Source organism: Mandrillus leucophaeus, unplaced genomic scaffold (genome assembly GCF_000951045.1).
Source record: "Mandrillus leucophaeus isolate KB7577 unplaced genomic scaffold, Mleu.le_1.0 Scaffold10, whole genome shotgun sequence".
Classification (NCBI taxonomy): domain Eukaryota; kingdom Metazoa; phylum Chordata; class Mammalia; order Primates; family Cercopithecidae; genus Mandrillus; species Mandrillus leucophaeus.
Genome location: NW_012098098.1, coordinates 4820559 through 4831934, shown reverse-complemented (window position 1 = coordinate 4831934; position 11376 = coordinate 4820559). Strand labels below are relative to the sequence as shown.

At 54.1% G+C, this 11376-nt stretch overlaps 1 protein-coding gene across 4 annotated transcripts in view; it reads right to left on the bottom strand.

The window, feature by feature from the left end:
• Window positions 1-11376, bottom strand: part of JPH3 (junctophilin 3) — a 121020-nt gene that overhangs the window by 108395 nt on the left and 1249 nt on the right. Inside the window, exons 1-2 of one of the 4 annotated variants that reach the window (XM_011971739.1) lie at window positions 10866-11370; window positions 9752-10309 (exon numbers count right to left, since the gene is read on the bottom strand). The exons of 1 other annotated variant lie outside the window; for it this stretch is intronic. In XM_011971739.1, coding sequence (XP_011827129.1) covers window positions 10239-10309; window positions 10866-11247 — 453 coding nt within the window. In that variant the 5' untranslated portion in view covers window positions 11248-11370 and the 3' untranslated portion in view covers window positions 9752-10238. Of the gene's footprint in view, window positions 1-9751; window positions 10310-10865; window positions 11371-11376 lie in introns of those variants that run through there. 2 more of the 4 variants (XM_011971732.1, XM_011971718.1) reach the window with 2 other exon arrangements.

The following is an 11376-nucleotide window of genomic DNA, read 5'->3' as shown; positions in this document are numbered from 1 at the left end:
AAAAAAGAAAGGAAAGTAGGTATTGTGCTTGGAAATTTCCTAGTCTACTTTATTTTAATGTACTATATGCATTTCATGAACCATTTGACCCAAAGTTTGAAAAACTCTACCTACAGCTGCAACTCTAGGACCTGCTTGCTGTGACCAAATACTCAGGCCGAGGCCCCAGCCTTAAAGTTTCCAGTGTCAGTGGTCTTGGATGGATCCTGGCATGGGTCAGTTATCAAAGCTCCCAAGAGATGTCCAGCTACAGATGCTCTGGAGGAGTGGTCCTCAACCTGCACTGAACCTTAGAATCACCTGGCATGTTTAAAAAGGAATCCCAGGCTAGGCGCAGTTGCTCACACCTGTAATCCCAGCACTTCAGGAGGCCAAGGTGGGCGGATCGCTTGAGCTCAGGAGTTTGAGACCAGTCTGGGAAACACAAAAAAAACTCCGTCTCTACAAAAAATACAAAAATTAGCTGGACGTAGAGGTGCATGCCTGCAGTCCTAGCTACTCAGGAGGCTGAGGTGGGAGGATGGCTTGAGCCCAGCAGGCAGAGGTTGCAGTGAGCCACGATCACACTATTGTACTTCAGGATGAGAGACAGAGCCAGACCCTATCTCAAAAAAATTAAAATAAAAAGAATCCCAATGCCCAGACTGTACCCAGAGGACCTCAATCAGCACCTATAGGTGGGGCCTGGGCATCTGCATTTTCTAAAGCAACCTAGATGAAGCCCATGCACAGCTAAGATTAAAGTGAGTACACTAAAGCAGTGTCTCCTGTATTGGAGCCACCTGAGCATCTCCAAACACACATTCTGACCCTGGAGGTCGGTGGCAGGCCTGACACTCTGCATTTCTAACAGTCTCCCAGGGACACATTCTTGGCGACTCGAATGTGTAGCCAGACTTAGGAGGTACAAGCCCAGGACTGTGGTTCTTAACGTGAGGTCCCCACATCAGCAGCCTCAGCATCACCTGAAATTTGTATGAAATATCAATTCCTGGGTGGCATCCCAGGCCCAGAGACTCAGGGGTGGGGCCGGCAATCTGTGTCTTGACACATCTTCCAGGTGGTTCTCATAACACTCAAGCTTGGGAAGCACCTGCACAGAGCAGCAGACAGAGGCACGCCCATGTCCTGCCCAACTCACACTCCACCAGCAGCAGAGAGAGCGACTCTCGCTGTTTTTGGAAAGCGTTTGCACCAGAGAGCCTTCCCTGGGTCCAGAACGGCACCTATTACATTCATAGGAAGCAGGGAGATGGCACATGTTGAGAAGGAAAAAAAATGTCATGACTAAATCATAGAGACGGGGAAGCTGAGGCTGAGGGAGACGTGGCTTCCAACAAATCTGCAGCCTCGGGCTTGGGATAACAACTCTCACCCTGCCGCCCTTCCAGACTCCACTCAGGCACTGCCTACCCCCAGAAGCCTCTGCTGCTCCTGCAGGGACACACACACCTCCCCTGCCCCTCCTCAGGCCCCGCCCTGTGATGCTCCCATTCAGGATCCCCACTGTGGCATGAAAAACCCTGAATTATTCCATATATCTCGGTTTTGCATCCCTGTTCAGACTTCTTATTCTTCCAGGTGGAACATAGGACTCCTATTTCTTGCATTTTCATTTGTTTCTTTTTTTCCAATCTTCCACATTACCGCAAACTCTGTACTGCATACACAGTGAGTGCTCAGCAAATACTTACAGGCTGATTCACTGAGGTTGGACCTCAGCTTTTCTGTCTTTGTGCCTTGAACACAGTCTGAACTGGGCAAACGCTTCTCCAATGACTGAATGAATCAAGCCAAGGAGAAGGGAGCAATAAAAAGACAGTGAGAAATTAAGCAGACTGGAGGGTACTCATCTCTCTGTGGGTCTTTCTTCGCACTTTGCAATGAATGCTACTCATTAAATCGTGGTCCAAAAAGGCCTCCCAGTCATGACTGCTTCTCATCATTAGAATGGTATCACTCCGTGATTCATGGCATTCAACACCATCATCTTTCTCATATAAAACACTGGCAGTCTCTTAAGGAGCAATGACAAAGCCAACCACAAAACAAAACTGATCAAGGAATTTGAACACGCATGTTTTAACGCTAATTGTAAAGTGAGACTGACCTGTGGACATGAGGGTCTCAGGGAAAAACTTCCCTTTAACTATGTCCAATTCTAAGGTCTTGCAATGAAACAAGCATATGAAATAATGATGGTAAACAAATTACCAAATACTACCACATTTACTTGCACAATCCATTCATTCCACAAATATTTATTGACCACCACGTGCCAGCACTATTTTAGTCACTGGGCACATGGCAGCGACCAGCATGGACACACACCCCTTCCCGTATGGAGCTTACACTCCAGACCAGTGACGCTCAATAAAGCTTTCTGCGCTGATGGAATGTTCTAGATTTACATTGTCCAATATGGTGGCCACTAGTCCCATGTGGCTGTTGAGCCCTTGAAATGTGGTTGGTCCTGGTTCGTGGCCTGTTAGGAACCCAGTCACACAGCAGGAGGTGAGTGGCGAGTGAGTAAGCAAACAAGTGAAGCTTGGTCTGTATTCACAGCCACTCCCCATCACTTGCATTACTGCCTGAGCTCCGCCTCCTGTCAGATCAGCAGCAGCATTAGATTCTCATAGAAATGCAGACCCTATTGTGAACTGCTCACGCCAGGGATCTAGTGTGCACACTCCTTATGAGAATCTAATGTCCGATGATCTGTCACTATCTCCCATCACCCCCAGAGGAGACCATCTAGTTGCAGGAAAACAAGCTCAGGGCTCCCACGGATTCTACATGATGGTGAGTTATATTATTACTTCACTATATATTATAATGTAATAATAACAGAAATAAAGCACACAATAAATAGAATGTGCCTGAGTCATCCCAAAACCATCCCCCAACCCTGGTCGGTAGAAAAATTGTCTTCCATGAAACTGGTCCCTGGTGCCAAAAAGGTTGGAGACCGTTGGTCTAGAGGATTCACCCATTGAGGCAGATGTAAAGAGAACGGTGGCCAGTCTCACTGACTGATACAGACAAATCACTCCTCTGCCTGCCTTCCGCTGTGCACCTATGACCCCTATTATGCTCCAGGAGAACTGAACACACACAACCTATGGCAGGAATACACCTTAGACTTCAGAGCAACTTCTATACATCTTACTAAAGTCTCACCCCAGGTCGGGCGCGGTGGCTCACACCTGTAATCTCAGCACTTTGGGAGGCCAAGGCAGGTGGATCGCCTGAATTCAGGAGTTCAAGACCAGCCTGGCCAACATGGCAAAACCCTGTCTCTACTGAAATACAAAAAAACTAGCCAGGTGTGGTGGCAAGTGCCTGTAATCCCAGCTACTCGGGAGGCTGAGGCACAAGAATCGCCTGAGCCCAGGAGGCGGAGGTTGCAGTGAGCCAAGATCACTCCACTGTACTCCAGCTTGGGCTACAGGGTGAGACTCTGTCTCAAAATAGATAAATAAATAAATAAATAATGCAAAAAAATAAAGTCTCACCCCCAAACCCACCTCCACAAGCTGGGAGCTGCTCTCCCAGTTGACCAGAAGAGGATGTGACCCCAGAAGACACTCACTTCTTCAGGAAGGACTGACAATATGGGGGGTGAAAAAATAGGCAGGCATGCCAAGTGGTGGCCCTTCCTAGAGCACAGAATCCATGCACTGACTGAGTAGGACCAGGCACACTTCTTTTTCTTCTTTTGAGATGGGGTCTGGCTCTGTCAGCAGGCTGGAGCACAGTGGCACCATCTTGGCTCACTGCAGCCTTGACTTCCAGGGCTCAAGCAATCTTCTCTCCTCAGCCTCCTGAGTAGTGGGACCACAGGCGTGCATCACCACACGTGGCTAATTTTTGTATTTTTTGTAGAGATGGGGTCTCACAACGTTGCCCAGGCTGGTCTCAAACTCCTGGGCTCTAGTGATCCTCCCATCTCGGCCTCTGAAAGTGTTGGGATCGCAGGTGTGGCCCCCATGTCTGGTGCAGGTATAGGCACACTTCTGGTGGTTGAGTGTGCTGGAGGGTCCAGGGCCAGGCGGTCACCGGCAAGGAGAGGCGGTTTGGCTTGAAGAGGATGCCTAGAGGGAAAATGAGCCCAGCCGTCCACCAAACCCAGGCAGGCCAGGCAGTAGCCGGGAGCGCTCTCCAAGGTCCTGAAGGGACTGCCTCTCTTCTCTCCTCTCCAGACTGGAAGCCAGCACCTCATTCAAGTTCGAGCCAGGACCCCAGTGCAGCAGTAGCTCCATCCACCATGTGGCCTTTCACAGCCAGGAAGCTACCAGCAGGGGAAGTGGCCAATCCACCGAAAGACGGACCAATGTGGAAAATTCACACCAACATCACCCTCTCCTCTAGTACTCACAAGTCTTTTTGCCATCTAAGGACACAAAGGGCGTTACATTCAGCATTATTAGCTCACAGTTGAGAGTTTGTCATATTTAGAGTCGTGGAGGCTTGGGGAAAACAGGAAGAAAAAGTCTTGGAGAGGAACAGCAGAGGCTCCTGCCCCCACCCTCACACCCCACCCTCTCTTGCTCTCTCCTGCTGGATGTCCTCAGAAGAGAAGGGGTCAGAGTTCTCTCTCTCCTTCTCTGTGTCAGCTAGGACTGCTCACTCACTACTCCAGATCGCTGCTGTAGGTGGTGCTGGTCCTCACTCCCCGGCCAGCTCATCTCAGGATTCCTCATATAAAGCCCGTCAAACGGCCTGAGGGCCGATGTGGGTAGGGGTGCTCCTCAGCCACATTTGTTTCTCAGCTATAACCGGCAACAAAAAAAACTAGCTGTTTGCTTCTTCCCTTCTCTTTTCACCTTACGGAGCCTTTCACCACCCGCCCCCCAAAGTAGCGGAAAGAGAATCTCAGAGAAAATGCTTTCATCTCCAACTGCTCAGGGCTTACTTCTTGTTTCTGAAATGAGTTTCTGTTGGCATAATCTCTGCACCAATGAACCTGATTCCTCCTAACCTGGGCACTCATTTTAAAAAGAATTTACTTGTCGCATAGTCATAGCCAAGCACAAAGCATATGCCCAATGGTAGTTTATTTTGTTTAGATGAGGGATTTTTCTCCCTAAAAGGGGCACTAACAGCATAAACGTGTGTTTAAAATGGAAACGAAGCACACAACTGCCTCTGTCATCTCAGCCTGGTTTACAGGCCTGGTGGAGATTCAGAATCCTTGGCCAGTGGGGAGCAAGCAAGGCCGCGAGGGCGCAGTGGCTGCGTTTCGGGGGACAGGGTGGAAAATGTCTCCGGGTGGCAGGTGTTTTGTGCGCGTGTGTGTGCGCAGGCGCCTGGGGGGATCTGAATTCTGACTGTGGGTGTGTGTGATTTGTGTGGGTTGAGGAATCTGGGCCGGTGAACGGGACCTGAGTATGAGGGGGAGAGGCTTGGGCGTGAGATGACTCATATCTTTCAGGGTGTAGGAGGGCTTATTGGAGGGGATAACTTTTGATTTGAGGGGTTCTGTGTACACAGCACCCAAAGGAAAGATCTACCCATACAGTGCAGCACAGGCGTGCATGGTGGGCCTCAGGGGGCCAGGGGTTCTGGGCAGGGCGTGGATTTGCCTGCCTGTGCATGGGCATTCACCTACAATTCCGGGCCACTGTACACACATGAGAATGAGAGATATAAAGGAGAGGAAAGAACAGGAGGTATTTTTGCACAGGGGCATTTAGAGAGAGGTGTACCTAGCAAAAGCCCAGGCTCTGGGACGGCTGTCCTGAGCATGACGCCTGCTGGTTCCTCCCAAGCCACACCCACTCAGAGCCTCCACTTCCCAGTGTGGAAAATGGGAATAACAAGAAAATCACCCTCTAGAGGTGTAAGAATTAAGGGCTATAATTCATTTAACACTTGCCACATGCTTGGCAGACAGTAAGTATCTAATGTTGCTATTTATCATCATTTACATGATCATCAGTCTCATGTCCAGATATTGGTTCTAATAATGATCATTGTAAGTGACATGCATTGCCTGGAAACTGTAATGATAAAACTAATGGTAAATAATAATGTATGCTTACTATATTCCTGGCATAGCCACACACACCATTCTCAATTAATCCTCACCCACCTTATAGGTAATGTTATCTATCTTTTGTAAAGATGAAGAGACAAGCTCAGAGAGGTTAAGTAACCCGCCCAAGGTCACAAAACAGGGCATGTAGGGCAGGGATTCAAGCCTGGGATGCAAGCTGGGATTGTGACTTCAAGCATGTGTGCTTGTACCCCACACCCCCAGGCCTCCCCATGCAGACAGCAGAAGCTCCTCAGCCCCATCAGGGAGTACCCTAAGGGGAGGACACACCTGGAGAAGGAGGAGTTGGCACAGGTGTCCCCAGCTGAAATTCCACACCAATTCCAGCTACATGTGGAATACACTGGCCGCTGGTGCATCACTCCCCAAGTCAGCACCAAGAGATGGGCTAAGGTTCCAGAGCTTTGCTGATGGTTGCCCAATATTCCCCCACTTCTTGTGCAAAGAAAAAGTCGGAGAAGAGCTGGGGCCATTAACTCCTTCCTCACTGCCCCTCGGACACGGCTGTCACCACCCACCAGTTGACTGGGAAGGAGGCATGGAGGCCTCTGCCCCATTCCGGGGATCCCCATATCCTGTGGGCTCCCTCCATGGGCTGCCTGGGGACATTCAGTGCCACAGTCACCCCTTTCCCAACAGGAAGCTGGGAGCCCTCCAGAAAAATGGCCCAGATGTCCAGGCCCGAGTCCCCAAGACCAGAAGGGTCAATTCTATTTCCCGTCATGCCATGTCACCAACCAAAAGGGAGAGCCGGCCATGCAGCTCCCCATCTGCGTCCCTGCCTGGCTTTGCCTATGGGACAGCTGAGAACCGCACACCCCTTGAGAGGATGGTGAAAATCTGGGCTTCTTCCGTGCAATGTGATGCCGGAACAAGGGGGGTTTGGTCCCAGACAGATCAGGGATCCCTGCAGACAAAGGTTGGGACTCCTGAGTCACACAGCCCAGGCCTTACTGGCCTCATCTGTAGAATGGACACAATCAGGCAGGACCACAAGGAGGGGAAGGGCTTAGGGGAGCAGGACGCTGAGGTAGCTGACTGGCTGGAGCGGAGAGCCCAGGGAAGTGGACCCATGGCGAAAAACATCTCTCCCCTTAACCCGTCAGATCCTAAACTCACAGCCAGCCACAGAATCAGATCCTTTCTTCCCCAAAAAGCCACAACAGAATCGCTGCTCCCTCTCCCTCAAATGTAACCTCCATGAGGGCAAAGATCTGTGTCTGCTTTGCTCAGTGTGGTTTTCCCAGAGCCTGGCACACCTGGCTCACAGTAAACATTCCATTAGTATTTGTTGAATGAAAGAAATGATTCCTCCGGACACTGGAGATGTCTGAGGAGCGTGGGCAGAGTGGGGTGCTCAGCCTCACCCCCAGATATTCTCGGGAGTTTCAGAGACGACGAAAGCCCTGGCTCCTCTCTTCCCCATGCCCTGCGTGAGCCCAGCCTGCACAGTCCTTCCGGAGCAGGCTCAGCCGGGAGCACCTCTGGAGGACAGGTCTGCAGAGCCTGGTGGCCAGAGCCTGGGGGTGACAGCAGCCCCTGGGCTCCACACAGCCCAGCTGGAAGTGCCAGGCTGCCTGCCTGTCTCAGCCACCCACATCTGCTGCCCAGGCCTCCCTGTGCCTGCACGCGCGCGCACACACATACACACACACACAGGCCCACAGCCTGGAACCAAGGGAGTACCGTCTGCTACTGCCTGGCCCTCAGCGCCCCAGGGTCAGGGAAGCTCTCCAACCTGCCCCATGAAAACAACAACAGCACAGAAAAGGCCGCCTGAGACCGGGGCTGGGCACAGCTTTGACAGGCAAGAGCATTATATAATTAACTGCCCCAGACTCCTCCTCCTCTTCGGGTAATAATGAACCCTGCTTTTCAGTTGCATAAGCCAAAATAATAATTACTCTCCAGCCCCCTGCCACTCCTGGATGTGGCCGGGGAGCAGGTGTTTCCAGCTTTCTTCATGAGACTCGCAGGCAGCCAGCGGGCGGGGAGGACCAGACCACACGTACGCTCTGGATTTTTATTCCCAGCAGAAGCACAAGTCATCGCTGCACCTCACTCCCTTCCCAGGCATCCATGCCTGAAACAGGCGAGCCGCCCGAGGGAGGCAGGGGACCCAGGGCCTCTAAGGATGAGCTCCCACATGGGGGTGGACTGGTCGGGGAAGCCAGTCTATTTGTTTGGGGTCTGGCTTCCAGGAAAGGACCGGCTCCGTATGTGTCAGGTGCACTGAGGAGTGGATATCGGAGTACCCAGGCAGGCGGGCAGCTGCAGAGCCGGCCAAGGCTCCCTGCACAGAAACCATCTTACAGCAGCAGCAGCAACAGCAGCAGCAGCAGGCAGCTCCCTGGCTTCCGGCCCCGGCTCTGCCCCGAATGTGGTGGCATCTTAGAATGAAAGCACAGACCGATTCCCTCAACTAATGGTGAAAATGATGCAGCCACTGAAAGGCGAGATTCCTGGGCTCTCACTGAGCAGATGGGCCTCCCTCCTCCCTCCAGCAGCCTGCTTCGACAGCTCTAGTCCGCGTCCAACCACCTAGAAGTTTATTGCCTGGCTGTTTTGGTTCGGGTTGGCATCCCCCGCCCCCCAGACAGATCAGGGATCCCTGCAGACAAAGGTTGGGACTCCTGAGTCACACAGCCCAGGCCTTACTGGCCTCATCTGTAGAATGGACACGATCAGGCAGGATCACAAGGAGGGGAAGGGCTTAGGGGAGCAGGACGCTGAGGTAGCTGACTGGCTGGAGCGGAGAGCCCAGGGAAGTGGACCCATGGCGAAAAACATCTCTCCCCTTAACCCGTCAGATCCTAAACTCACAGCCAGCCACAGAATCAGATCCTTTCTTCCCCAAAAAGCCACAACAGAATCGCTACTCCCTCTCCCTCAAATGTAACCTCCATGAGGGCAAAGATCTGTGTCTGCTTTGCTCAGTGTGGTTTTCCCAGAGCCTGGCACACCTGGCTCACAGTAAACATTCCATTAGTATTTGTTGAATGAAAGAAATGATTCCTCCGGACACTGGAGATGTCTGAGGAGCGTGGGCAGAGTGGGGTGCTCAGCCTCACCCCCAGATATTCTCGGGAGTTTCACAGACGACGAAAGCCCTGGCTCCTCTCTTCCCCATGCCCTGCGTGAGCCCAGCCTGCACAGTCCTTCCGGAGCAGGCTCAGCCGGGAGCACCTCTGGAGGACAGGTCTGCAGAGCCTGGTGGCCAGAGCCTGGGGGTGACAGCAGCCCCTGGGCTCCACACAGCCCAGCTGGAAGTGCCAGGCTGCCTGCCTGTCTCAGCCACCCACATCTGCTGCCCAGGCCTCCCTGTGCCTGCACGCGCGCGCACACACATACACACACACACAGGCCCACAGCCTGGAACCAAGGGAGTACCGTCTGCTACTGCCTGGCCCTCAGCGCCCCAGGGTCAGGGAAGCTCTCCAACCTGCCCCATGAAAACAACAACAGCACAGAAAAGGCCGCCTGAGACCGGGGCTGGGCACAGCTTTGACAGGCAAGAGCATTATATAATTAACTGCCCCAGACTCCTCCTCCTCTTCGGGTAATAATGAACCCTGCTTTTCAGTTGCATAAGCCAAAATAATAATTACTCTCCAGCCCCCTGCCACTCCTGGATGTGGCCGGGGAGCAGGTGTTTCCAGCTTTCTTCATGAGACTCGCAGGCAGCCAGCGGGCGGGGAGGACCAGACCACACGTACGCTCTGGATTTTTATTCCCAGCAGAAGCACAAGTCATCGCTGCACCTCACTCCCTTCCCAGGCATCCATGCCTGAAACAGGCGAGCCGCCCGAGGGAGGCAGGGGACCCAGGGCCTCTAAGGATGAGCTCCCACATGGGGGTGGACTGGTCGGGGAAGCCAGTCTGTCTGTTTGGGGTCTGGCTTCCAGGAAAGGACCGGCTCCGTATGTGTCAGGTGCACTGAGGAGTGGATATCGGAGTATCCAGGCAGGCGGGCAGCTGCAGAGCCGGCCAAGGCTCCCTGCACAGAAACCATCTTACAGCAGCAGCAGCAACAGCAGCAGCAGCAGCAGCAGGCAGCTCCCTGGCTTCCGGCCCCGGCTCTGCCCCGAATGTGGTGGCATCTTAGAATGAAAGCACAGACCGATTCCCTCAACTAACGGTGAAAATGATGCAGCCACTGAAAGGCGAGATTCCTGGGCTCTCACTGAGCAGATGGGCCTCCCTCTTCCCTCCAGCAGCCTGCTTCGACAGCTCTAGTCCGCGTCCAACCACCTAGAAGTTTATTGCCTGGCTGTTTTGGTTCGGGTTGGCATCCCCCGCCCCTAGCGCTCCCTATCACTCCCTTTCCCTCCGCTTGGGCAGATTCGGGGCTGAGGAAGGCCCTCGGGCGCCGCAGGAACACTAGAAGCGAAGCTGAGGCCTGATCGAACGGCGGCCTCCTGGGTGGGGGGCAAAGCCAACAGGGGGAGGGGCCCTTCTCCCGGCCCCCTCTGTCCTTGCTGGGTTCCCCAGGGCCGCGGGCCCAGCCTGGCCCTTCCCGAAGGTCTCCGGCCTGCTGTGTCCGACGCACGGAGGCTCTGCTGGGCCCCGCCTGACTCTGCCCCTGGAAAGCCCCCAACACCCTTCAGCTGGCACAGGGGCACTGTCCCCACCAGGCAGCGGGGCAACCTGTAGCCAGGAGCCTCCGTGGCCTCCAGGGAAGCCCGGGAAAGGCCCCTGGTGCCCACGGCCCAACCGGAGGGCGCAGCTCAACTTCCCCGGAGATCCACAGAAGGGGCGCGATCGGAAGCAGGTCCCCTCCCGCCCCGGCCCGGCCCGCGGCACCTACCTCCGTCCGAGTAGGTCTCGGTCCCGTAGCCGTCCTGCAGCCCGTTGCTCCAGGTCCCTTCGTATTTGGCCCCGTTGCCCGCGCACTCCCGCACCCCGTAGCGCCCCTTGAATCCGTGCGTCCACTCGCCCTTGTACACCCACTTCCCCTTGCTCTCCAGGCCGATGCCGTGGCGCTTGCCCTGCGCCCAGGTGCCCTGGTACGTGTTGCCGCTGGGCCAGGTGTAGACGCCCAGCACCTCGAAGCCGTGGCTCCACGAGCCGGTGTATTCGCCTTGGCCCTTGGGGCCGGTGCAGACGCCATGGCCGTGCGCCTTGCCGTCCTCCCAGCCTCCACAGTAGGACCCTCCGTCGTCAAAATTAAACCTGCCCCCACTGGACATGCATGTAACTCGGTTCCAGATCCCGCAAACGGTGAAAACGGACTCAGGCGATCGACACAGCGGAGTCGCGGCCGCCGGCGGCCCTGGGTCGCGAGCGTTTTCCGGAGGAGAGGAGGACGCGGCCCCGGA